Genomic DNA, 27,425 nt, shown 5'->3' with positions numbered 1-27,425 from the left:
CATTAGGATCTATTCCTACATCAGTTAGCAACTGACCCCCAAATTTAGTCTTGATGTGGCAACCATCAAGACATATAACAGGTCTACATCCACTTAAAAATACCCTCTTGCATGCATCCAATGAGAAATACAATGAACTGAAACAACCATCAAGCAATTTCAAATACAAAGTGCTTCCTGGATATGTCTTCCTAAGTTCCTGCCCATAGTCCCACAACTTAGTGTACTGCTGCACTTTATCTCCATATATCAAGTTCCAAGCCAGTCTTCTAGCTCTAGATAATTTGTTCCTAGATGGGGTCAAATTTAACTCCAGCTGCACTGTCTTTGCAAAATTTGACAAACTCATCTTCTCATCAGCTCTGAACCTCTCTACATATTTGTTGGCAAGCCATTTTGCAGTACACCTTTTCAATACCCATTTTTCTGACATGTGTGAGTCCCAACATAAGTCTTGATGACAAAACAGTCCACCCTTTTGTCTTCTGAAGCATACAAGTACCATGGACATTCTTCATCACAATGAGCTTTGATTCTAGTCCTATCATTCTTGGGCATCTTTATCTCCACTCTATTCTTGATACTATATTCAGTAATTGCCTTTCTAAGCATCTCTACTGAATCAAACTCCATGCCAACTTTGAAAATTGGGTTCTGCAAATCTTCAGGTCTGAAACTTCTCATGTTCTGCCTAGCCCTACCCTCTTCACCAGATTCTGGTAGCTCTAATTCTTCTTCATCAGAGTCCAACTCATCCCATTCTTTGCCTACTGGTTCATTGTCTACTAGGCCAAATATTTTCCTCCCTGCTCTGACCATTATCCCCTTTGCAGCACCCTTGTCGGTGTTTTGGACCGGGGGGGTCCTCAACCAACTAGTGAATTTGTTCTACGTGTTCCTGATTCCGGATGGTGATGCAAAGAGACACAAGGCTTATACTGGTTCAGGTAATTCATGCCCTACGTCCAGTCTGGGAGATTGATCTTGTATTCCTTGCACCGAAGTGCTTGTAGTAGGGGGTTACAAGCTAGGTGAGAGAGGGAGCCAGTCCTAGGTCTCGGCGGGGAGTGATGTGGGCTGCTTGAGACGTTGCTCTCAAGCGGCAGGGAAGTGTGCGTGTTACAGGGTGTTGCTCTTCGTGAGAACCTGTCCCCTAGAAATGGCCCAAGTTCTTTCCTTTTATAGTTTGAAGAGAGAACAAGGGTAGTACATGTGCTAACTATACGGCATCGTGCGAACAGAGGTGGCATGTCTGAGCCCTGTAGCCTATTCCTGTGGCGGCATAGTCGTCGGAGTGGTCCGTCCTTGGAGCACTGGGGCAGCGTGCTGGTCACATACGATCCTGTGCGTCATGGGAGCTCTAGGGCTACCTCGGAGCAGGTGCGGCGGTCAGCGTGCGGGTCGCTATGGATTGACTGTGCATGAGGCCGAGGCTCAGTCGGACCGCGATGGGGGGTCTCGGCAGACGTGAATCCTAAGATAGCCGAGACCCTGGTGCAGAGTGCCGAGGCCCGGAGGGAGCGGTTGATCTGGTGTGCTGGTTCGAAGGCGATGATGACCCGGGCCAGGCTGCTCATGTCATGTTGTTTTTGAGGTGGGGATCGCGGGTCACAGTGTAGTGCGGGCGCTGATCGTGGGCACAGTGTCAGAATACAGTGGCCGATAATCCTCGCCGTGCCCTGTCTCAGCCAGTATGGTAGTGATGCGACCTCATGTCCCGTCGGCCACTCCGCGGTGTCAAGCCATCATTTGGCTAAGATTGCGGGAGTGGTTGACGCATTAATGGGACATGACATGCTGTCGGGAAGTCTGGTTGAGGCGGGGGCGACGGGCTATGGACAAGCCGGCCTCGAGCGATACGGAGAATAGTTGTCTCATTCGAGGTTGTAGGCATGGGGCCTCGGGTGAGACAGAGATTGGGCTCCTTGCCGAGGCCTCCCATGAGAGGCCTCGCGTGAGGCGGAGATTGTGTCAGGACGCCGAGACCTCCCGTGCGAGGCCTGAGGCGAGGCGGAGAGCCTGGTGGGCTCGGACGGGGCTGGTGATGAGCCCATGGTTTACCCTCTAACTTTGTCGTTGACGGGATTTAAGTGCCCCTTTTGGTGTACGCTCAGGGTACTCCGTTTTATGGTACCCGACAGTAGCCCCCAAGCCTCAGAGGGAGTGGGTGCACTCTCCCTGAGGGTTTATCGAGACTTGGCTTGCAGTCGCTCCCGTAGGGATTGTGTTTTGCTTCTTGAGGTTTCGGTGGGTGCGTGTGAGCGCACCCGCCGGGTGTAGCCCCGAGGCCCTGGAGGAGTGGAGTTACTCCTCTAGGGGCTTTTTTCATTTTCGTGTTTGAGTGAGGAGCTTTTATCGTATTTGCTGAGCCCACAAGTGTGAGTTCGGGTCATGGGGGTCTCAGCAAGGTTGCAGGAAGAGCCCCCTAGCCTCCGCACGGAGCAAGAGGTCCGTCAGTGGTTCCCCAGGCTTTTTGTATGACCCTCACGCTTCCTTTTTGCTCGGAAGGAGGGGTGGAATGTGCTAGGTTACCCTCGGTGGGCACGAGCGTTGGCACTTCTAGTGAGCTGTTATTGGGTAAGTTTGAGTGGAGGCTCGTGCCCCATTCGCTAGGGGATGGCTAGCGGTCTAGAGACACACTCCAAGAGTACCAGAGGGCTTCTCTAGTGGGTGCCGAGTCTGTTCACTGGGCCTTAGTGGCTCGGTGCCTCCCTACAGTGGGATTCCATTCGGAGACCTCCCTGCCGGTCTCGGACACGACTTAGGGCGCCCTGAGCAATTGTTTGCTTGGGCCTTGGCCATTCATGGGCTCGCCCATAGTCGTCCCTGACTTTGTTGCCCTGGGGCGGCTGTCGAAACCTCAGGGGGCCCAGCCTTCAAACCCCTGGACCGTAATGGGCTCGGTGCCCTTTATCGTATTTGTAACGAAGCTTCTAGCGCGGGCTTAGGTCGCTTGTCTTTGTCTTGGGTGCAGGAGGAGCCCCCAAGCCTCCGCCTGGAGCGAGAGGGCGGTCAGGGGTCCCCTAGCTTTTTTGTTTGACCCTCACATATCCTTTTCGTTTGGACGGAGGGGTTGTTTGCCGAGCCCATTCGGGTGCGAGCCTAGGCCGCTGGGTCTCGGCAAGGTTGCAGGAAGAGCCCCCTAGCCTCTGCACAGAGCGAGAGGGCATCGGGAGTTCCCCTGGCTTTTTTGTACGCCCCTCACGCGTGAGGGTTTGTTTGCCGAGGCCCCTTTGGGCGCGAGCCTGGGTCGCGGAGTCTCGGTAAGGTTGCAGGAAGAGCCCCCTAGCCTCTGCCCGAAGCAAGAGCTCCGTTAGGGGTTCCCCTAGCTTTTTGTATGACCCTCGTGCTTCCTTTTCGCTCGGAAGGAGGGGTTGTCTCATTGAGCCCCCTCGAGTGCAAACCGGGGTCGGTAGGTCTCGGCAAGGTTGCAGGAAGAGCCCTCTAGCCTCTGCATGGGGCAAGAGGTCCATCGGGGGTTCCCCTAGCTTTTTTGTATGACCCTCATGCTTCCTTTTCGCTTGGAAGGAGGGGTGGAATGTGCTAGGCTACCCTCGGTGGGCACAAGCGTTGGCACTTTCGGTGAGCTGTTATCGGGTAAGTCTGAGTGGAGGCCCTGCCCTGTTCGCTAGGGGACGACTAGCGGTCCAGAGATGCACTCCAAAAGTACCAGAGGGTTTCTCTAGTGGGTGCCGAGGCCATTCGCTGGGCCTCGGTGGCTCGGTGCCTCCCTACGGTGGGATCCCATTCGGAGACCTCCCTGCCGATCTCGGACATGACTTAGGGCGTCCCAAGCGTTTTGCTTGCTTGGGCCTCAGCCTCGTATAGGCTCACCCGCAGTCATCCCTGACTCTGTTGTCCTGGGGTGGCTGTCGAAACCTCTAGGGGCCCAGCCTTCGAACCCCTAGACCATAATAGGCTCAGAGCCCGGTTCCTTCATCTAAAAGGAATAGGGCGGGGGGAATATCTTCCCCATTGGCTCGGCAACGGGTGGCGCACCTTTTGAGGCGGTTTCTTGGGGAGGCGAAACGACGCCTGCTGCCGTAGTGGCCGAGCATGACGTGGTGGATGGGACTGAACTGTTCCCATAATTAATGAGAAAGAAGTGGGTGCGTGGGTGGTAAAATTGGATTGTGGTTAACCGCGCCGGATCGAGGGGAAACTTCCCTGATTTCATTGCCCGTCCATTTTGCCTTCACCCTGCATAAATACTCAAAGAGTCTCACCCCTCCTCACCTTACCTTGCCTATGTTAGCTCTACCTCCATCAAGCCGTCGCTAGAGCAGCGGGTGCCGGGAAGAAGGGAGAAAAGCGAGCCAGGGAGAAAGCGAAAAAGATTGAGAGAGTGAGAGAGAGAGAAACTCACTGCCGCATCCGATCCCTTCACCGTACTCATGGTCGGTGACATCGTTGTCATCGCGGCGGACCCTTGGGATCCTTCCGATGTTACCATGGAGATGCTCTAGTCGCTCATCGACGGTGGACTCCTTCGTCCGGTGACGGACCCCAATAGGCTGGAGTGGATCGCTCCGTCAGGCGAGCCGAAGCCGAGGCCTCACGACGGTTACATCGTGAGCTTCATCTCCTTCCACAAGCACGGCCTTGGCATCCCGGCGGATCGGTTCATGCGGGCGCTCCCGCACTACTATGGCATGGAGCTCCACAACTTCAACCCCAACTCCATTGCACAGGCGGCCATCTTTGTTGCCGTCTGCGAGGGGTACCTGGGGATTGCTCCCCATTGGGAGTTGTGGCTCCATCTCTTTCAGGTGGGGCACACCACTAAGCCGACGGGCACGTCGGGCACGAGAAAAGCGACGAGGGCCGGTGGCTGCACTCTCCAAGTGCGTCAAGATCGCCAGCACCTCTACATCTCGGCCCAGCTTGCGTCATCCAATCACCGATGGTACACGAGCTGGTTCTACCTTCACAACGACAACGGAGGACTTCCCCGCTACACTGGGTGGATTATGAGGAGTTGCCTAGAGAGGTGGAAGTACGGCGTCCTGAGGGAGGATCAGCCCAAGCTGCAGCCGCTTCTGGAGGGGCTGGAGAGGCTACGGGGCCATGGCCTTACCGTGGCTGTGGTCATGGCTACCTTCCACCACCGGAGGGTGCTGCCGCTGATGGCTCGGAGGCGGCGACTATTCGAGATGAGGCCGGGTGAGCCCAATGAGGGCATCCAGATGTCCTCCTCCGCCCTTTCCGACGAGGAAATTCTTCGTCGGGTGGGGGAGACGGTAGAGGCGAAGCTGAGGGGCGGCAACTTGACCCCCATCGTGATGCGACCATTGCGGGGGTTCCTCTCGCTGGTAAGTCGTGCGCCGCTGTAGCCCCCGAGCCTCCTCCATTTCTCCTTACCTCTTGTTCCCTTATGCGTGTTCACCGTTCCTGTAGGGGATGAGGGATGTGTGCTCCTCTCCGCCACCCATTCCCGAGGACGTGAGGTGGCGGGCGATCAACCGGGCGCACGCCAAGGCGTAGAAAAAATGGAAAGACGCCAAGGCGGCGAAGTGCACGAAAAAGATCCTCGCGCGCGAGGAACTGGATAAGCGCCGCCGTCAACAAAGGAAGGATGGCCTCCCATTGGAGGTGTCCCCGTCGCCGTCGATATCGACGAATGCCTCGGACTAGGATGACGAGGATGAGATGGGGCGAGGTCCCCTAGACCATCTCCCTGACGTAGTGGAGGTGGTGCCCGGGGCGTTGGCAAGCAGCCCGGCACTCCTGGGAGGAGGAGAAGCAGACCCTAGGTCAGCAATTGCCCGCTCTAGGGCCGAGGCCGACACGCCCAAGGTGCGGGTGTTGGGCAAACGTGCCATCAGCCCGGTGGGCTCGGCGGCGGTGGTGGAGCAAGTGGCGGTGGAGGCGACGCAACTGCCCCCGTAGAGGACTGACGGGGCAACGGGGTCCGTTGAGGACCAACCGACGCCGATGGACATGGAGGCCATGCCTCTACCGCTGCCACCGCCTTTGCGGACAAGGGTCACCGTGGCGAAGCGGTTGCCGCCCCGCTCGAGGTAGGCGTATTTTTGGTGGGGTCATAGTGCTTTTCATTCATTCTTTTGTCTTGTGCTGACCCTACGAATGTTTTGTCCTTAGCCGAAAGTGACCTGCGGAGGTGCCTATGTTGGCGCCCCTTAAGGTGCTCAAGGTTAACCCTGGCTCCACCGCCCACTGGGTGGAGGAGGTGCAAGCCGCCTTGCATCGTGGCGCGGCGTCAGCGAGGGCCGACCCGAAGGAGCCGACCACTCAAGGAGGGGCTGCCGAGGCAACCCTAACATAGGAGGGGGAGGTAGCACCTCCGCCCCATGATGGCGAGGCCCGTGGGTCAGATGCGGCCAAGGTTCCCTTGGCTGCCGAGACCACTAGGACCAAGGTCCCTGGGGTTTCACAGGCCTAGGCGACGGAGTCTGCGGCGCCCAGGGCCATCGAGGCCGCTGCGGCGGGCACCAGAGCCCTCGCAGCCGCCAAGGCCACGATGGTGGAGGCCGGAGCCCCCGAGGCCACCGAGGCCACGATGGCGGAGGCTGGAGCCCCCGGGACCACCGAGGCCACGATAGCAGAGGCCAAAGCCCTCAGGACCACCGAGGCCACGATAGCAGAGGCCAGAGCCCCCGGGACCACCAACGCTGACGTGATCATGGCGGGGCTACCGGCCTGGGAAGTGGAGATGAAGGCGATGGAGGCCTTGGTGGTACCCTTGGTTCAAGGCCTGCCACCGTTGCGAGAGAGCGCCCGGGAGGTGGAGATTCTTCCTATCTCATCCGATGATACTTCCTGGGCGCAGGAGATGGCCGACGCCGAGGTGGTCGGTGTCGTGGAACAGCCGGTTCCAACCCCGGATGAGGGGAGCTCGGCCCTCGCATGGGTGCGACCCAAGCCCCATGGGTGGAACCACCCGCATGTCCTGTGGCAAAGCCGGGATGATCCTGAGGCAGAGCCTCTATTTGCCCTCGAGGACATGGCCGAGGGCGGTCGCTAGGCATGTTTGAGCAGTACCGCCAGCTGGCAGAGCGGTCTCTACGGACGACGCTGTCTGTGGTGGCCAACGATTTTCCTGGAGTCGCCCAGATTCGTGCTTTCTTTTCCCATGCGGTGGTTTTTTTCCAAGTTTTCTTTGTAGGGATTGACCCCTGTTCTATTTCCACCAGGAGCTGGAGACCCGATCTCTTGGGAAGTCAGTCTTCCTCTGCTGGGAGAGGGATGTCTAGGACCAGCTTCAGTGGCAGAAGGGCCTTCTTGCAAGCACCAACGAGCTTCTATCGGCGTGGAGCACGGAGGTGGAGGACCTCCGCCTTCGTTGTGCCGACACAAAGGTCGAGGCGGCCATGGCCCAGGAGCAGCTCGCCCCTCTGATGGCGCGGGTCAAGGAGTTGGAGGAGGAGCTCACCCGCGCGGCTAGTGATCGGGATGCCTTTAGGGCTCGAGCCATAGAAGCTACGGCCTCGGCCACGGCTCTTGCTGGGCAGCTAGGGGCAGAATAGAATGCGCACCAGCTGACAAAAGGTGCTTTGGATGAGGCCCTTGTAGCAGCTGAGGCCTCGTGAACCGAGGCTGTGGTTTGGAGGGGGACGGCCGAGGGTGAGTCCTAGTCCCCTCGTTTTATTTTCTTTTCCTTATGTTCATTCCCTAACTTCCTTGTGTGACACAGAGCTGGGGAGTGAAGCTTCTAGGGCGGCCGAGGCTTCTTGGGTCGAGGCTTAGCGCCTGAAGGAGAAAGCTGAGGCCTTCCGGGTCGAGGCCCAACACTAGGAGCTTAAGGCCAAGGGTGAGTTCCATAGGCTTCTGTCCCTAGCTAGCTTGTTTTTTCTCTCGCTTAACCCCATTCCGTTTTCTGTGGTGCAGAGTCAGAGGCGCAGGTTACCCGGGCAGCCGAGGCTTCTAGTGCGGTGCAGACGGTGCTCGAGGCCGAGATCGGGGAGCACGAGGCGCTGAAGAGTGCCGCCCATGCCGCCTGTGATGCCCTGATGGTCGAGGGGGTTCAGTCAGGCAGCTCCCTTGGGAGCCATCTGACTGCACTGAGTAGTCAAGTGCGTGAGCGGCTCTGAGGAGCGCTGCACACGGGCGTCAAGCATGCACTGGCCGTCATCACCTCGCACTATGTTGGTGTCGACCTTTAAGCCATCAGCGATGGCTACGTCTTGCCTGATGATGACGATGAGGCCGACAAGGTGGTGACGAAGCTGTTGGAGGCGGTGGAAGGCCTTGGCATGGCGCTGGCCACATTGTTCGAAGAGGAGGTGGTTCCTCCCCCGCTGTCTGCCGATGCTTGGGGTCCTAAGCCTTGACCTGGGTCCAAGCGGCCATGTAAATAGAGTAGGAATTAACTATGTATCGTAACGTTTGTGGCCATGGAGGCCTTTCTTTGGAAGTGTTCGTGTTTCTTTAATCGTTTGTCTTGTATTCCCGAGCCTCTGCCCTCTTGTTGTCTCCGATCTAATTTCTTTGCAAGAAACCCCTTTGGGGCCTAAGCCGTCCCCTAGGCGAAAGGTGGTGAGGGAGCGCCGTAGCCCGGAGGCTTAGGCCGTCTCGCGACTCTACCGGCCTTCTGGCCCTGAGACGGGCTTTTGGTCCTTGGGTTTTCCACAGTCGATTCGTTAGAGCGTGCTAGAGGGTTTGGCATAGGAATTTTTTCAAAAAACGACTAAAAATGGTGCGTGGGACTTTAGGGGGAATCCCCCATCTAGCCCCTAAGGGAGATTTGGTTCTGTGGAGGCAGAGCCGAGTCTCCCTTATAGTGTCAGCGTATTGCCGAGACCATCGATAGGCTCGGGGAATTTCTCGAGAAATTAGAACAACTAAAAAATGGGTTTCAATTGTATTCCGAGAAACAATATATACAATGCTTGGAATTTTAAGGATAAAAGCGATGTAGCTGTTCTATGTTCCAAGCGTTGGTGAAGATTTCACCCTTCTTGTTGGCTAGCTTGTAGGTCCCAGGCTTCAGCACTTGGGTGATGATGTACGGTCCTTCCCATGGTGGGGTCAGCTTGTGGCGGCCCTTGTTGCTCTGTGCTAGCCTCAACACCAGGTAGCCTACCTTCAAGTCTCGACCTCAGACGCATCGGGCCTAATAGCGCCATAGGGTCTGCTAGTATTTAGCCGAGTGTAGCAGCACGACGTCTCGGGCTTCCTCCAGTTGGTCGAGGGCGTCCTCTCGGGTGGTGCAGTTACTTTGTTCGTTATAGGCTTGTAGCCTTAGGGAACCATATTCCAAGTCAGTGGGGAGGATGGCCTCGGCCCTATAGACCAGGAAGAAAGGCGTGAACCCCGTGGCTCGGCTTGGAGTGTTCCTTAGGCTCTAGATGACCGATGGGAGTTCGGCGAGCCATTTCTTGCCAAACTTCTTCAACCGGTTGTAAATTCTTGGCTTGAGGCCTTATAGGATCATGCCATTGGCACGTTCTACTTGGCCGTTGGTCCTTGGGTGTCCTACGGCCGACCAAGCCACACGGATGTGGTGGTCGTCGCAAAATGTCAAGAACTTTTTGCCAGTCAACTGTGTCCCGTTGTCGATGATGATGGTGTTAGGAACCCCAAACCTATCAATAATGTCAGTGAAGAACAGCACTGCATGCTCGGATTTGATTCGATTTATCGGACGAGCCTCGATCTATTTGGAGAACTTGTCGATTGATACCAGTAGATGGGTGTAGCCCCCAGGGGCCTTTTGTAGAGGCCCAACCATGTTGAGCCCCCATACGGCGAACGGCCAAGTGATGGGGATGGTTTGGAGGGCCAGGGCTGGGAGATGTGTCTGTCGAGCATAGTACTAACATCCTTCGCAGGAGCGTACTAGCTTGGTGGCGTCGGTGACCACCGTCGGCCAGCAAAACCCTTGGTGGAAAGCATTTCTGACGAGCATCCGAGGCACCGCATGGTGCCCACAGGCCCCTGCGTGTAAGTCCCAAAGCAGGGCTCGCCCTGCCTCGATGGTGATGCATCGTTGGAGGACACCGGAGGGACTTTGCCTGTACAATTCGTCATTGCAGAGGACGTAAGTCTTGGCTCGGCGCGCAAGCCATTGGGCTTCGGTCCTGTCACTAGGAAGCTCCCCCCGATCAAGCCAATCGAGGAACGGGATTCGCCAATCCGCATCCTGGTCGGTCTACGGAGGCTCGGTGTTGACTTTCATGACCTCGAGCTTGGTCGAGGGGGTCTTGGCAGTAGAGGGGGCATCGAGCCCCGTCATGGATTCCACAGGTGGGCCCTCCTCTGTTACCAAGGTGTAGTCAATGGAAGGTTTGTGGAGGTCCCTGGCAAAGACGTTCGAGGGGACCAGAGCTTGTGCCGAGGCCATCTTTGCTAGTTTGTTGGCGGCCTCATTGTACTTCCGCATGATGTAGTTTAGCTCGAGACCATCGAACTTGTCTTCTAGGCGACGTACCAACTTGTAGTAAGCCTCCATTTTGGGGTCGAGGCAATTTGACTCCTTCATGACTTGATCAACGACGAGCTACGAGTCGCCCCGGACATCAAGACGCCGTACCCCAAGTTCGATGGTGACTTGCAAGCCATTGACGAGGGCCTCATACTTGGCCACATTGTTGGAGGCAGCAAAGTGGAGCCACACCATGTAGCGCATGTGTACTCCGAGGGGCGAGACGAAGAGGAGACCCGCGCCTGCCCCGGTCTTCATCAGAGACCCATCGAAGTACATGGTCCAGCATTCTGTCTGGACTTGAGCAGGTGGTAATTGGGTGTCGGTCCACTCAGCCATAAAATCGGCCAAGACCTGAGACTTAATTGCTTTCCGAGGCGCAAAAGTCAAGGCTTCCCCCATAAGCTCGATAGCCCACTTGGCTATCCTGCCTGAGGCCTCCCGGTTATGGACTATCTCTCCTAAGGGGAAAGACGATACCACAGTCACTGGGTGAGACTTGAAGTAGTGATGTAGCTTGCGCCGGGCTAGGACTACGGCGTAGACCAGCTTCTGGACGTGGGGGTAACGTGTTTTGGTCTCAGAGAGTGAAAGCTCTAGTTTGGTTTTGGTTAATTGATGAAACCCTAAGTGCTAACCTAGTTTATCAAAGTGATTATGAGATAGGTAGCACTACTCCAAGTGATGAAGCAATGACGAAGATCATGACAATGGTGATGGCATGGTGATGGTCAAATGCAACTTGGAAAAGAAGAAAGAGAAAAACAAAAGGCTCAAGGCAAAGGTATAAAATGTAGGAGCCATTTTGTTTTAGTGATCAAGACACTTAGTGAGTGTGATCACATTTAGGATAGATAGCCGTACTATTAAGAGGGGTGAAACTCGTATCGGAATGCGGTTATCAAAGTGCCACTAGATGCTCTAACTCATTGCATATGCATTTAGGATCTAGTGGAGTGCTAACACCCTTGAAAATATTTGTGAAAATATGCTAACATATGTGCGCAAGGTGTTTGCAGGGTTGAGATGGGTTTGGGTCCCGCTCTCCCTCCCGCCGAGCTTGCGAGGCGGGATTCGGCGCTTTTGGAAAAATGAAATGTCTATTTTCTATTGCGCCGGATGCAAAATTCTTGGTGGTTGGCACACTTGAGAAAGGGTGAAGAAGTTAGAGTTGAAATGGAGTTGGTCGAAATGATGCTGGCGTCGGTCTACTGACCGGACGCTGGGTCACTCAGCGACCGGACGCTGAAGGGCTGCGTCTGGTCGAGCTGTCAGACGGCACAGTCGCTGGGGTTGAGCACCGGACGCTGGTCTGCATCCGGTCAAGGTGGACCGGACGCGTCCGGTCGAAAAAACATGCCTCGGGGAGCTTACTGGAAACGACCGGACGCTGGGGCTTCAGCGTCCGGTCAGTTTTGACCGGAGCGTCCGGTCAGCTTTGTAGCCGTTGAAATCTGACGAACAGCGTTTGAAGCTGGTGACGCGCGGCGTCCATCGGGCGACCGGACGCTGAGGGCCAGCGTCCGGTCAGTATGACCGGAGCGTCCGGTCAGAGCGCGTATTGCCCAGTGAAGGGGTATAACGGCTCTATTTGATGGGGGCTCTATTTATAGCCCCATGGCCGGCTCAAGGGACATCTCTTGCACATTTTCATTGACATAGCAACCTTGTGAGCTTAGCCAAAGTCCTCCCACTCATCTCCATCATTGATCCATCATCATTGTGAGATTGGGAGAGAATCCAAGTGCATTGCTTGAGTGATTGCATCTAGAGGCACTTGGTATTCGTGTTGCGCTGCGGATTTCGCTTGTTTCTCTTGGTGGTTGCCACCACCTAGACGGTTGGAGCAGCGGTGGAGGATCGGCACGAATTGGTGATTGTTCGTGGCCATCTCCGGTGATTGTAAGGGGAGTTGTACCTTCCCCGGCGGAGTGCCGAAAGGTAACTCTAGTAAATTGCTCGTGTCATTGAGTTACCTCACTTGTGGGTCGGTTCTTGCGGTGTCCAATCGTGTGGACGAGGTTTGTGAAACACCTCTTAGCCGCCGAACCACCAAGTGTTGGTCGACACAACGGGGACGTAGCGTGTTGGCAAGCACGTGAACCTCGGGAGAAAATCGATTGTCTCTCTTCTTTGACATTCTCCCGGTGATTGGCTATATATTCATCTTGTGATTGGTTCATCCCCTACACGTCGGTATAATCACTCTACTCACTCATTTACATTCTTGCAAACTAGTTGATACAAGCTCTTTAGTGTAATTAGAATTGAGAGCTTGCTTTATTATTTACATTCATCTAGTTGAGCTCTTTAGAGTAGCAAGGTTGAGAGCTCTTAGTGAGTAATTACATAGCAAGTTTGTGTGCCTAAGTATTCATTGCAACTAGAATTGTTGGATAGGTGGCTTGCAACCCTTGTAGAGCTAGAGCAAGTTTGCATTACGCTATTTGTCACACTAATCAAATTGCTCTAGTTGATTTGTAGATTTTTAAATAGGCTATTCACCCCCCCTCTAGCCATATTAGGACCTTTCAGAGAGCACTTCGCTGATGAAGTAAACATGTCGTTGGGTGGGTAGAGCATGCCCCTCTTCTTGCCTTTCTACTACCACGGCAGCGCTGACCACTTGGGTTGTTGCGGCGACGTAGAGTAAGAGGGCCTTGTCCCTAGCTAGGGGTACCAGGATAGGAGGATTTGTGAGCAGCGCTTTGAGTCTGTCGAGGGCTTCTTCGGCCTCGGAGGTCCAAGAAAAACGCTCGGATTTTCTCAAGAGTCGGTACAGAGGCAAGCCTTTTTCGCCGAGGCGTGAGATGAAGCGGCTTAGGGCCACAAGGCATCCCATGACCCTCTGCACTCCCTTGAGGTCTCTGATTGGTCCTATGCTGGTTATGGCCAAGACCTTCTCTGGGTTGGCTTTGATGCCGTGTTCCGAGACTATGAATCCCAAGAGCATGCCTCGAGGGACCCCGAACACACACTTCTCGGGATTGAGCTTGATGCCCTTCTCTCTAAGGCATTTGAAGGCTATCCTCAAGTCGTCGATGAGATCCTCGGTCTTTCTAGTCTTGACCATGATGTTGTCCACATAGGCCTCAATGGTTTCCCCAATGTGATCACCAAAGACCTAGGTCATGCACCGCTGGTATGTGGCCCCTATGTTTCTGAGGCCAAAAGGCATAGTCACGTAGCAGTACATGCCGAATGGGGTGATGAAAGAAGTCACAAGCTGGTCGGACTCTTTCATCTTGATTTGATGGTAACCAGAATACGCATTAAGGAAAGATAGGGTCTCGCACCCTGCAGTGGAATCAACGATCTGATCGATTTGGGGTAATGGGAAGGGGACTTTTGGATAGGCTTTGTTCAAACTGGTGTAGTCTACACACATCCTCTATTTCCCATTTTTCTTCCTAACTAACATGGGCTTAGCCAACCACTCTAGGTGGGACACTTCCTTGATGAACCCGGACACCAAGAGTTTCTGCACCTCCTCACCGATGGCCCTACGCTTTTCCTTGTTGAATCGGCGCAGGCGTTGCTTCACCGGCCTAGAGTCGGCCTAGATGTCCAAGGCGTGCTCGGCGACCTCCCTCGATATGCCCGGCATGTCCGAGGGACTCCATGCGAATATGTTGGCATTCGCATAGAGGAAGTCGATGAGCACGGCTTCCTATTTGATGTCGAGGGTGGCGCTGATCCTCAGCGCCCGATCGTCGAGGCAGGCGGGGTCGACCGGGACGAGCTTGATGGCCTCCGCGGGCTCGAACACCCCTACACGATGCTTGGAGTCAGGCGCCTCACCACTGAGTTGGTCGAGGTTGGCGATGAGGGTCTCGGCCTCCGCGAGAGCCTCGGCATACTCGATGCACTCGATGTTGCAGTCGTATACATGTTCATACGTGGACTCAATCGTGATGATACCGCTGGGGCCTGGCATCTTGAGCTTGAGGTAGGTATACTTGGGGACTGCCATGAACTTGGTGTAGCACGGCCGCCCCAGGATGGCATGGTAGGTTCCCCTGAACCCGACCACCTCGAAGGTAAGGACTTCCTTGCGGTAGTTGGAGGGGGTGCCGAAGCAGACGGGAAGGTCGATGTGCTCAAGGGGTCACGTGCGTTTCCCTGGCACGATGCCGTGGAAGGGTGGGTGTCGCCTTGGAGCCTCGATCGGTCGATCTCCAAGAGCTCCAGGGTGTTGGCGTAGAGGATATTGAGGCCGCTGCCTCCGTCCATCAACACCTTGGAGAGTCAGGTGTTGCCGATGATCAGGTCGACAACAAGTGGGTACTGCCCGGGATTCGAAACATGGTTGGGGTGGTCATCTCGATCAAAGGTGATTGCCTCCCGAGACCAGTCGAGGTACCGAGGAGTGGCCACCTTGACCGAGAAGACCTCTTGGCGTTCCCTCTTTCGTTGTCGCGCCGTAAGGCACGCCGAGGGTCCACCGAAGATCATGAAGGCATTGTGTACCTCGGGGAACCCGTTGTCCTTGTCATCGTCCCGGTCGCCGGCGCCCTTCTGCTTGGCGTCGTCGTCGGGGAGCCCGAGCCTAGCATAGTAACGCCGTAGCATGGAGCAATCCTCGAGGGCGTGCTTGACCGGGCCTTGGTGATAAGGGTAGGGTTTCTTAAGCATGTCGTCGAAAGGTCTGGGGCCCCTAGGGCCTTGGGGATTCTTGCGTTCTGCGGCCACGACCAGATCAGCCTCGAGGATGGCCCGCTTCCCCTGGCGATCCTTTTTCTTTCTTTTGGGGAGGCGGGGAACTGAGGCCTCGGGGGCCTCGTCCCTCCACTTCCCCTTTGCATCATTCTCGGGGAAGATGGCCCCTACAGCCTCTTCGCCCGAGGCGAAGTTGGTGGTGATGTCGAGGAGCGCGGTAGCCGAGCGCAGCACATTCTGGCCCAATTCTCGGACCAAGTCTCGACAGGTGGTGCCAGAGAGAAAAGCCTAGACGATCTCTAAATCACTGACGCTGGGCAGCTCGGTGCACTGTTTAGAGAAGCACCGGATGAAGTCTCGGAGAGACTCGTCTGGTTTCTGGCGACAGCTCTTAAGGTCCCAGGAGTTTCCAGGGCGCACGTATGTGCCCTGGAAATTCCCAACGAAGATCCTAACCAAGTCGCGCCAGTCGTGGATCTGAGAGGGAGGAAGGTGCTCGAGCTAGGCTTGCGCTGAGTCTGACAAGAGCAAGGGGAGGTTGCGGATGATGAGCAGGTTATCGTCCGCGCCACCTAGCTAACAAGCCAGGCAGTAATTGGCAAGCCAGAGCTTGGGGTTGGTCTTGCCGCTATACTTTGTGAGGTTGGCTGGCTGGCGAAACTGGGCTAGAAACTAAGCGTTGCGGATGGCTTTGCTGAAGACTCGGGGGTCGGGCGGTTCGAGAGAAGGACTACGGTCCTCTCCGCTGTCGTAGCGGCCGCCCCGATGCGGATGGTAGCCTCGAGCAGGCCCCTCACTGTCATGGCGTCGTCGTCGGCCGACCACCTCATGGTCACCCTACGCCTCGCGTCGGTTATCGAGGCGGTCATGGACCGGGGGGACCCTATCGATTGCCGGCACCTGAGCGGGCTTGGGACGAACCGAGGCCTCCCTATCCTACCAATGCGGTGCTGAGGGGAGGTCCGAGACGGTGCCACGCCGCCGAGAGGCAGAACTCTTGGCCGTCTGCACCACGGCGGTCTCGAGGAGATCCCGGAGCTCACCGCGAACCCATCATCCTTTCATGGTGGAGGGCTCGGGCATCACGTGCACTAGCATTGCCGCAGCCACGACATTCTAGCTAGCGCGATTGAAGATTGGGGGATAATCGTCCCCTTCGTCATCATTGATGCGGTGGTGCACGTCGTGAGCCCATCACCAGGCTCCTCCACCATCACCACGACCTTGCTGCTCCTGCTCAAGAGTGCTTCGGAGCTGTTGCAGAAGGAGTCAATCTTGCTCGACCTTGGCCTAAAGCTCATGGAGTTGTTCTAGGTTCGGGCGTCGGAATTGTCTGAGGGCAAGGTTCTCGTTCCGTGCTGCCGATGGGACAATGCGTGAAGGCGTAGCATCGCCCATTCCCTGATGAAGCGGAGTGCGGTTGTCTGCCCCCTCGTCCTTGTCGCCCATGCTTGGCATCCCAAGTCCGACGTGGAAGCACTCACGAGTGGGATCGTAAGTACTTTCACCGTCAGAATCGGAGTAGCCAAAGCAATAGTCACTAGCGGCCAGGAAGCGGCGCATGGTTTCGCGGTCGTGGAGGTCGAAGAAATCCGCTCTAGCCCATGCCTCATCCTCCTCTGATGAGTCGGCATGGGTGTGGGTCGACGCAGTGGTGTCGAAGTTGAGAGCGAAGCATTGGCGGCGCTCTGAGAGATCCGCGTGAGCGGAAGCGTAGGCGTAAGCATAAGATGCGGCGGCATTTCTCAACCCGAAGGGGTATGGAGATAGTGCCGTCGCCGGGCACTGCTCCGCCGGAGTTGGCTCCTCAGGGAGTGGTGGAGCAGAGCTTGATGTCGGGGCGTCGCCGGGTGCCACCGGCGTTTTTCCCTTGTCTAGGCTCAGGCTGGACAGATCCCCAACCAGGGACCCTACGCCAACAGCTGGTCGTAGGATACCGGCGGAGAGCGGCGAGTCGCCCTAGGTTCGCGTAGCATCGGGGTGATTCTGCTCGCGTCGTGCCCGGCGAGCGCGGCGTGAGCGGCCGCCCAGGCACCGCCTGCGCCTGGGCTGCCGGTGCGTGACGTCGTCATCGTCGGTAGGCGGGGCTTGGGGTGTGAGAAGTACCATGTCGTACTCGTGCCCTAGAGACATGAGCTCTAGGCTCCCAAACCACACCACCGTGTCGAGACGTAGCGGTCGTACGGGGTCTGCCATCCAGAACTTGTTGGGATGATGAAGCTGACACGTAGATACCCCTACCTGGCACACCAACTATTGGTGTTTTGGACCGGGGGGTCCTCAACCAACTAGTGAATTTGTTCTGTGTGTTCCCGATTCTGGATGGTGATGCAAAGAGACACAAGGCTTATACTGGTTCGGGCAATTCGTGCCCTATGTCTAGTCTGGGAGATTGATCTTGTATTCCTTGCACCGAAGTGCTTGTAGTAGGGGGTTACAAGCTAGGTGAGAGAGGGAGCCAGTCCTAGGTCTCGGCAGGGAGTGATGTGGGCTGCTTGAGACATTGCTCTCAAGCGGCAGGGAAGTGTGCGTGTTATAGGGTGTTGCTCTTCGAGAGAACCTGTCCCCTAGAAATGGCCCAAGTCCTTTCCTTTTATAGTTTGAAGGGAGAACAAGGGTAGTACATGTGCTAACTATACGGCATCGTGCGAATAGAGGCGGCATGTCCGAGCCCTGTAGCCTGTTCCTGTGGCGGCGTAGTCGTCGGGGTGGTCCGTCCTTGGAGCACTGGGGCGGCGTGCAGGTCACATCCGATCCTGTGCGTCATGGGAGCTCCAAGGCTGCCTCGAAGCGGGTACGGCGGTCAGCGTGCGGGTCGCTGTGGATTAACTGTGCGCGAGGCCGAGGCTCGGTCGGTGCCAAGGCCGAACCACGGTGGGGGGTCTCGGCAGACGTGAATCCCGAGATAGCCGAGACCCTGGTACAGAGTGCCGAGGCCCGGAGGGAGCGGTTGATCTGGTGTGCTGGTTCGGAGGCGATGATGACACGGGCCAAGCTACCCATGTCGTGTTGTTTTCAAGGCGGGGATCGTGGGGCACAGTGTAGTGCGGGCACTGATCGTGGGCACAGCGTTAGAATACAGTGGCCGGTAATCCCCGCTGTGCCCTGTCTTAGCCGGTATGGCATTGATGCGACCTCATGCCCCGTCGACCACTCCGCAGTGTCGAGCCGTCGTCCGGCTGAGATTGCGGGAGTGGTTGACGCATTAATGGGACATGACATGCTATTGGGAAGACCGGTCGAGGCAGGGGCGACGGGCTATGGACAAGCCGGCCTCGAGCGATACGGAGAATAGTTGTCTCATTCGAGGTTGTAGGCATGGGGCCTCGGGCGAGACGGAGATTGGGCTCCTTGCCGAGGCCTCCCGTGAGAGGCCTCGCGCGAGGCAAAGATTGCATCAGGACGCCGAGACCTCCTGTGCGAGGCCTGAGGCGAGGCGGAGAGCTTGGTGGGCTCAGACGGGGCTGGTGATGAGCCCATGGTTTACCCTCTAACTTTGTCGTTGATGGGATTTAAGTGCTCCTTTTGGTGTACACTCGGGGTACCCCGTTTTATGGTACCCAACAACCCTCATCAACCACACCTTCATCAACATCATCACAAAAAAGGTCATCATCATCATCTCGAACTGCATAGTCAGTGTCAACAAAATCAACATCTGAACTGCATTCACTGTCATCACCATCAGCACATTCTGTCCTAGCAGGGGTAGGCACCTTTGAAGGACTAATCACTTTGGGTAAGGTTGCAATTGGGTTGTACACAATGTCCTCCCAGTTGTTGCCATCAACAGTATTGTAATGGTCCATATAAAGCACATAATTCTTGACCTTAAATGCAACTTGCTTCATTATCTATGCTTCTTTATCTGATGCAATCAAACGCAAACCGGTTGACAAGTCCTGCTCAGGCAACAACCACCACATTGGAACACCCAGATCATAACCTAGCACCACTGATATCTCATCTACTGCATTAAAAGACCAGTACTGCACTTTGATATTGTCGAACCAATCGACCTTGCCATCGAGGTACACTCGATCAACACCAGACCCACAGAAAAATCCATTATGATGCACTTCCACAGAAAACTCTTCATCGTCAGGCCCTAAAGAACGAAAAACAACCCTAAAATTAAGCACCGAATCGGAGCATATCAAGCAAGCCTACCAGACCAACTACTACGCCTCCAAATTGATCTGGCACAGATAGCATTGAGTATAGGATACAGCTCTAGGGCACTTACCATAGGTTGGAGCCAGCTCCCCTTTCAATAGTCGACGCCCTGCCATGGTGCCGCCGCACCGCAATTTGTGCGGCCGGGCGGCACCCACCGCGGAGCTCATTGACACCGACGTTGGTGGGGCCGTGAGTTCGCCGTAGCCCCGGCCCGCCCTCGTGATCTCTCCCTGCCCGCGAGTTCGCCGCCGCCCCGGCCTGCCCTTGCCTTCTCTCGGCTGACAGAGATTGGGGGAGAGGGTGGCTGCAGTTGAAAGTAAGGAAGACAACGTTCACGGGAGGGGGGATTAATAAAATGCGATGACCTCGCCCTTCATCTGCCACTCTGGCACGGCCACGTCGGATTATGTGGCTGACGTGGCTGCATCTGGACCGTGCGTGTGCCGCGGAAATAGATCAGGGACCTAGATAGTTGGTTTAATAGTTTGAGGACGTAGATGGGAAGGAGCCAATAGTTTAAGGACCTACAGTGCATTTTACTCTGGCTGAAAATTACTGTTCATAATTTCACAAATTCCTCCAGATTCCTCCAAATTCCTCCAAGCGAATAGGGCTATAAAGCACAACAGACATGTTCAGCCCACTGATTTGCTAGCCCATGTTGTTATTCCTCTTCATCTTTACCTCCAAGAACACATGCTAGTGGCTAGCCCCTCTAAATCCATCTAACAATGTGCCGGTGAACGAAGCTAGAAAAATAAGCGGACTCTGAAGCAACAAAACAACCATCTACCAATAAAGTCGTACTATACAGACAAAAGGGAATTGGTGATATCTAGCTAGAAAATTAGGACCCACAAACGCAATAAGGTACACTTCTTCTCCACTATCATTTTCATTCGCGCAAGTATCGTAGAGACAATATTATTATCTAAGTACCACAAAACAATATTATCTTAAAAATTTGGGAGTCGCTGATATTGGTTTTTTTCAGTCACTTCGAGCATTACTTGGCAATATTGTGCCTGTTTCCACACTCTCTTTCAAGCATCACTTAGGGAACACATTGTGGATGACCTAATGAGTGTAGCTAAAACATCTAGGGCATGCTCTAGGGGGCTTGAGCCCCCCTTCCCGCCTCACCATTTGTTCCGTCCTTGTGGATGAGGCTTTGTGTGTGTCGGCTGCCATGCTATTTGATGGCACAGGCGGATACCATGAGGATTTTTGTCTTCGACGTGTCGCTCACCGTACATCTAATGAGACGTACGTGGTTAGAGTTCTCTTTGGCCGTGTCAATTACCGTATTGTTGGTGATGCGGGTGAGGCCATGAGCGCTTTCGCCTTGGAGACATTGACAGTATGATGATAGGTGGCATGGACCGGGCAAAGTTAGACTAAGTCTAGCCAGGATCGCGCAGTCGCATAATGACATTGGCTCTTATAAAAAAAATATACTTTTTTTTTTGAAACGATATAAATCTATGATCTACAATAATACTATACAATTAGAAGACTTTCCTCTCAAAAGTTGAGGTGTAAACCTGATTGGGAAAAATTTATACTCAAAATTCCTATACGGACTGTACAGACAAGCATCATGGATGAATTCACGAGCCAATCAATAAAAGTCTCACTAGTAGACAAAATTCCTATACGGACAGTTTGGACAAGAATCGTCGATGAATTCACGAGTCAATCAATCAAGACTCGAGCTACTACCAGTTCCAGCTGCCAAGAATTATCACGAAATGCAATCAAACGGTTTCAAGGACCTCGCCGGCTCTGCCCTGCTGCACACTCGTCTTCCACGGTCGATTGGGCCGACGATCCAACGCCACGGCCCACGGAAACCAACTTGTAGTCTTATGTTTCAACCAGATCCAGGGACACCAGGATCAGGAAGGTAGTGGAATATTTGTCAGCGCCTCCCAACACATCAAATTCGGGGAAAGCAGCGGAACTAAACCTTTCAAGCAAATTTAGCAACCTGTATTTACAGCATCAACACACAGATAAACTTTATACGAATATACAGTTTTCTTTATTTCTTTTATTTAAAAAAAACTCCCTTATCACGGATACAACCGAAATTTCCACTGTGTTCAACATCCAACCACCAGCCAAATGTTCTGTTTGACTCCAGTAAACATAAAATCTACAGACTTTCCTGATATCATGGATAGGCAAGAAAAAAAGTCATTTCTATTTTCCCTCGGTAGAAGAATTTTGTGTAATCTCATGATTAAACCAGCCATTGTTCTCCCATCAAAAGGTTATATAGGCTTGATGTACCCAAACTACAGAAACCACCACACACATGACATAGAAGAAACGTCTGGTGTTGGCAATAAGGCACTAACAGGGAAGCATAAATTAACAAGCCTACCAAATTCAAGGCAAGGCATCATGTAACAGTTTCCCCCAGGTATCGCCGATTCTTTGCTTTCTTTTATCCCATCCTCATCTCCGCCTATTTACAGATTCAGCTGTGTGTGCTCAGCATTCTCATGATTACTCCGTGACGCAGGAGTGCCTGTTTACAGATTCAGTCATTCTTTGTGTGCTCAGCATTCCCATTGTTACTGGGCGACGCAGCGGCGCCACACTGCACCATTTGCAGTTGGATTTGTAACATCTGGATAGAAGATGTACAGCTTATCAGGGTTGTTGGATATTATTGATATATCAATGAAAGAAATCTATGCATTATGTTAAGCATGTCATTATAAACTAAAGGTGAAACAACAAGTCGCCCAATAATTGCCGTACGTGCACAAATGCAACAGGCTGGTCCAATCTAGTTACTGAGTGCTATACAAGAAAAGCATTCACGACTTGAGAGAAAACAAGTCAGATTGTGTAATTGTTCAAAGCTCATGAACTTGCAGCCTACAGTAAAATGTAGATCATAGATTGCATGCAATGGATGGCATATTTGCATATTTACAGCAGTACTCAATGACAAGCAGACTGTAACATCTCCAAACTGTTAACTTTCGTTAACATAATCCGAATGTATTAAAAACATCACACAGATACCTAGCACAACAAATTCATTTTCGTGTGTGATCATGCAATGAATGAATCATTAGATAGATGCAAGTTGAGTCGAATAATCAATTGTTGATTCAGAAGCTATCCATCCATGTCGGATGTCACACAAGTCATCAGTACATATGAAGGTCACAGAGTATGCAGCTTTGCACGATTGCAGCTAAAGATGAGCTTGCAACAGAAATATCTATGATATTGCAACTTTCAAGCAGTCATTGTAGACCTATCTAGCTCATTATAGCTTGTATGCAGCGCTTGTTGATCACATCATAAAGTAGCATGGAAGGATGTGAGCCGAGTACTTTTGGGATAAAGATTCTTTCTTACCTCAATCTGGCTTTTAATAAAGTTTTCTTGTGCCTTCTGCAGTGAATTTTCAAGATCCCTTGTGCTTGTTCCTGAACCAACAGCACCATTTGCATTAAAAGGCAGAGGCACTAAACCATCGTTGCTGTTTCGGAACTGCATTTCTTGGTCTTTTTGTGACTGATTGGAGCTACTTGCTTCAGATTGTGGTGTGCTTGATGTAGACAGCAGAGGACCAGACCTGTTGGTTGAATACAACATACGTATTAGTATTTTATGCTTTATATCATAACACCCATACATTTTATTATGCTATAAATATAGTAATAATTAAATTATAGTGAATACAAAGTACTGAAAAGTAGACAAGCATGGTTAACCACCCAGTTTGGCAAGATGAAAAACTTCGTGATTAGACTTTAGACAGTTGCAGAAACATACCTGTTTAGGGTGTTTGCTGGAGGATAAACAAAAGATCTTCCATATAAAGAAGCTGCCGCTGCAGCAGCTTCAAGTTTTGCTTGGCGCCTGCTCATGTTCTCACCTGGTGCTCCTTCTGAGGATGGAGTAGCAATACCTGTAGTTGCCTTTTCTCACATCAAAACAGAAATCACAAATATAGACCGACCACAGAGTGCAGTCCTCTATGATACCAATGAAGACTAAAATCAGAATATGTGGGGGAAATAAGATCAGATCAAGAAAAGGAAACTCACCAGGCTGAACTCCGGCTTGAGCTCCATGTTGTCGTGCTGATGCAGCACGTCCATTATCTGCGGGAATGATTGGAGCTCTGCATGTAGGGCAAGTGTGCTGGCGCTCTAACCAAGACCTTAGACAATGCACATGGAACAGATGCCCGCAGAGCAGTTTCTTTGCTGTAGTCATCTCCTCACGGCAAATAATACATGTAGCATCGCTCCTGAATACAATAAAATTCAAATGACAACAAATTTTATAGTCGAGTCAACTGAATCGCCAAAGTTACAATATAAAACTTACGCATCGAGCTCTTCTGTTGTAGCATCTGGAAAGCGTTCATTCATGTTGGAAGTGATCTTTCTGTAGCGTACATAATCTGCAATGCGAATTCTGAAGTTGCGGAAGGTCTCATATAGCTCACGAATCAAGTGCAGCGGGACACCATAGTTTCTGATATCAGTATAATGAATCAACAACCATAGTTTACATTATAGTATCAGAGTACCATAATAAGAGAACTTACAGGAAGATAGCTATGAAGAAGAGCATGTATAAGGACAGGTGCACAAGGTCACTGATGAGCTCCAAGTAAAATGTATACACTGCCTTTCTCTCCCATTGGCCTTCCATTAGCATGTCACTGACATAGAATATATACTTCACGAATGTTGATACTGTGGATGTTGCTAGTATCATATACCTGAAACATGATTTATACTTGTTAGCTATTATTGCGTATTTTGGATCTTAAAATGATACATCAATAAAAAATTGCAATGAATTTAGAAATAAGAAATATGGGGCTATTACCTAGCCTGTAAGGCATACCCCTTGCCTTGGAAGCAAGAAGCAAAGAATTAGAAGTATAGCTGGAGTTTCATGCTAAATGGACCTAATACTTTGCAGACACTAAGTATTGCTCAAACCTAAACAGACATAACTAGACAAGCTTGTAGACTAACATCTCGTAATAAGCAACAAGAGCATATAGATGAACTGATTAGCAAGCTTGAGACTGTTGAGGTAGTGAAAGTAGATATATTCATGGCAGCATATATAAGAAAAGGGCAGACCCAGTACCGGAGGCTCCCACATGAGTGGGGTCTAGGGAAGGGCTAAACCGAGATAAGCCTTTCCCCCGCAAAATCTATGGAGAGGCTGCTTCGAACCCACGACCTGGTGACTCAGTGAGACAGCTCTCACCACTGCACCTGGCCTGCCCTTCTAAGAGCAAATAAAAAAATAACTGCAAAGCTGGCATTATTCATGTAGTATAGGGCAGTGCAAACTGCAAAGGACCGTACACAAAATGGAAAGAGATTACACTACTGAAGAATTAAGACCTTTGTGGCAGGCATGGTACAGTGCAACTACAAAAAGACACTCACTTGTTATACAGACCTAATATGTAGTACTTCTCCGTTTTGCAAATATTTGCCCATTATCTTGGGAAATGTCATATAAAAGAGTTTGACCAATCTAATCAATCTCTACACCCACTCTAATAATGTTGCGGAAGAGGACAAATTATTGTAGTGTCACATTGATACAGTGATAAAATGAAAACAGAGAGTGCAGAATTTCCACGCACACACAAAAGGCATTTAGGCGAAATTAAAGAAAAGAAAAGAAAATTGAGCTTACTCAAAGGAGAAGAAGATGGCAACGGACGCCTCCCGCTTCTGTATGAGTGACCTAAGCGAGTTAGACAGGAAGAGGCAGTCGATGGTGAGCAGGAAAACCATGAAGGAGACGATCCTGACGTGCGAGAGCAAGGGCACGGAGGGCGTGGTCTCGATGTACTCGACCCTCTTCTGCGCGAGCCAGTGCAGCGCCTTGACGAGGAGCAGCGCGGCGACCATGGCGAGGAAGGACACCGAGAAGTCCTGCCGGAAGATGGTGACGGCGAAGAGGATCTCGATGACCTCCCGCCAGGCCTGCTCGTTGAGGCGCTCGACCTCAGCCTCCCGGAGCGAGCCGAGGAAGAGGCGCCTGGCGAGCTGCCAGGCGACGCACATGGCGACGAGGCCCATGTTCAGGAGCAGCACGAAGCAGATCTTGGAGGTGGAGAGGTACACCATCGCCGGGTAGAACTGCTCCCGGCTGCTGAACGCGTAGTACGCCGCGGACGCCGTCGCCAGCAGGCTGAACGCCGCGTACGTCGGTAGTCGGATCATCTTCGCCACCGGGGGCCGCCGCCCGCCCGCTGGAAATCACCCAACGATTGCCGCAGCGAAACCGCACCAGAACGCCACTGGGTCGCCTACAACAAACGAACGATCCAAATTGTCAGCCAGCTAATCCAAACAAGGGGGCGGAGCCAGTGAAGAACTTGGGCGATAATATTTAGAAAAAAATCGAAATTGGTAGTAATAATAAAACACGTATATACATATACACTGTAATTAGATCAGATCCGGATACAGATAGCCAAATAGCTTAAGTTAGGGTTTGCGAGCTCCGTTTCGCACAACAGGAAGGTAAGAGAAGGGGTGGGAATACGGCACACCTGGTTGGGTGCTCTTCGCTGGCGAAGGAACCGACGGACCGTGGCACCTGGCGTAGGGCGGCGGCGTCTGTCGCCGTCGTCGCCACGAGAGAAGAGGGGGTGAACGCCTGAAGGGAGAAGAATCCGAAGAAACAGAGACAGCAGGGTGGAAGTCAAACGCAGTCCGGGGGCCGGGGCTGTTTTCGCCTGGGCCTGGAAACTAGGAACGGAAACTAAGGCCCATGGAAACTAGTTGTCTAGGCCCATTGGTCCAAAACAGATCATTCGTGCTTTGTTTGAACTACTCCCTCCGTTCCAATTGAATTTTATCCATTTTGCTATGTATCTGGGCATATTATTATATCTAGATATATAGAAAAATAGATATATCAAAAAAGTCAAAGCAACTTGTAGTTTCGAACGGAGGGAGTATTGAACTCGTCCTACCGAGATGGAGAATTTGTAATCAAATTTTGACCTTTGTCTTCTGTTCAGGCCCAACACGCTCTCCCTCTTCCAACCCTATCCCTTCCTGTGTCATAGCTCAAGTGATAAAAAAAAAGCAAATCATTGTCCGACCTGGCAGTCCCATGAATTGAACCGCTGGAGAAGACCGATCTTAAAAGAACGAGAAAGGCAGTCTGTGCGTCCTTTGTGCATTGTTGCTTTGATTTTTTTTATTTGCATGAGTCGATTTAGACAAGCGGCGGATCCAGGAAATATTTGAGGGGGGTTGAACAACACTGCTGCTCGATCTTAAGTCTCAGCCCCCTCTACACTATAGAACTTTGCCTAAAAATTTATAGGGCTCCACAGGAGGTTCCACTGTTTCAGTATGGGTAGGGGGGGCTTGAGCCCCCCCCCCCGGCCCCACCGTTGGATCCGCCCCTGATTTAGACTACTACATAGCACTCTAAATACAATATATGATAGTTTTATATGCATTCTTTGGTACAAGAAAAATTTTAGTAATAAGCTATTTGTGTATAAAGAAAAAAAACGGAGAGTATATTCATTGAAATTGAATGGCTCTCAGATAGTAGAGATATAGAAATTGAATTTTGTAGAGGCTTGTGGAATTGCTCTAGTAGTGAATATATAAAAACCATATGTACAAGTAGTGAATTATTTTTTAACAGTCCAATTTTAATTTTATGACTGTTTTTTTTTGTGATCTCGCGGTTCCAAAAGGCTAGGAGATATATGAATATGTGATATTATGGACTGCTATTTTTCCCTCCTGGAAAAGTCTATGTACACGATGTATCTTGTTTATGTTGCACACCCACACCGAAACCAACCTCTCCCTTCCTCCCTCCTCTACTAGTTTGCAAAAACAACAACAACAAGGGTTTCCTTCCTTTAGTAGTTTGCAATAACCAACGAGGTAGAGTGCCACAGCCGATACAGTCATGTTAAAACTCCATCCATCAAAGAATCAAAGAAGTATGATATCGTGTAGCCAATATGTGTGATTATGTGAAGAAGATAAACGTGAATAGAAAGACATTTTAGGTGCAGCAAAGACTCATTTCGGTATAACCATGTGAGGAAGAGAAACGTGAATAGAAAGACAGAGAGAAAAAATATATACAAGACAGAGAAAAAAAATAGCAAAAACAAGACAGAAAAAAATACCAAACAAAAATA

The 27,425-nt window shown here is 52.2% G+C and overlaps 1 protein-coding gene across 1 annotated transcript; it reads right to left on the bottom strand.

The window, feature by feature from the left end:
- Window positions 1-21,514: 21,514 nt before the first annotated feature.
- Window positions 21,515-25,922, bottom strand: LOC136487752 (ERAD-associated E3 ubiquitin-protein ligase HRD1-like). The gene is made up of 8 exons (XM_066484856.1): window positions 25,797-25,922; window positions 24,932-25,550; window positions 23,811-23,987; window positions 23,588-23,737; window positions 23,302-23,507; window positions 23,027-23,162; window positions 22,607-22,826; window positions 21,515-21,860 (listed from the first exon to the last, which is right to left on the bottom strand). Exons 2-8 carry the CDS (start codon window positions 25,462-25,464, stop codon window positions 21,771-21,773), a joined length of 1,512 nt encoding a protein of 503 aa, XP_066340953.1. The 5' UTR covers window positions 25,465-25,550; window positions 25,797-25,922; the 3' UTR covers window positions 21,515-21,770.
- Between the last annotated feature and the right edge of the window lie 1,503 nt (window positions 25,923-27,425).

This window comes from Miscanthus floridulus, chromosome 10, assembly GCF_019320115.1.
Source record: "Miscanthus floridulus cultivar M001 chromosome 10, ASM1932011v1, whole genome shotgun sequence".
NCBI classification, from domain to species: domain Eukaryota; kingdom Viridiplantae; phylum Streptophyta; class Magnoliopsida; order Poales; family Poaceae; genus Miscanthus; species Miscanthus floridulus.
Note: the sequence above shows the minus strand (reverse complement) of the source record. Positions and strands in the feature narration are given on the sequence as shown.

Coding starts and splice junctions, on each gene's coding strand:
- LOC136487752 (XM_066484856.1), bottom strand. CDS start 25,464: ATGATCCGACTACCGACGTACGCGGCGTTCAGCCTGCTGGCGACGGCG. Junction 23,163..23,301: donor TCAAGCCGGAGTTCAGCCTG/GTGAGTTTCCTT, acceptor AGGCAACTACAG/GTATTGCTACTCCATCCTCA. Junction 21,861..22,606: donor TTATTAAAAGCCAGATTGAG/GTAAGAAAGAAT, acceptor TCTTCTATCCAG/ATGTTACAAATCCAACTGCA.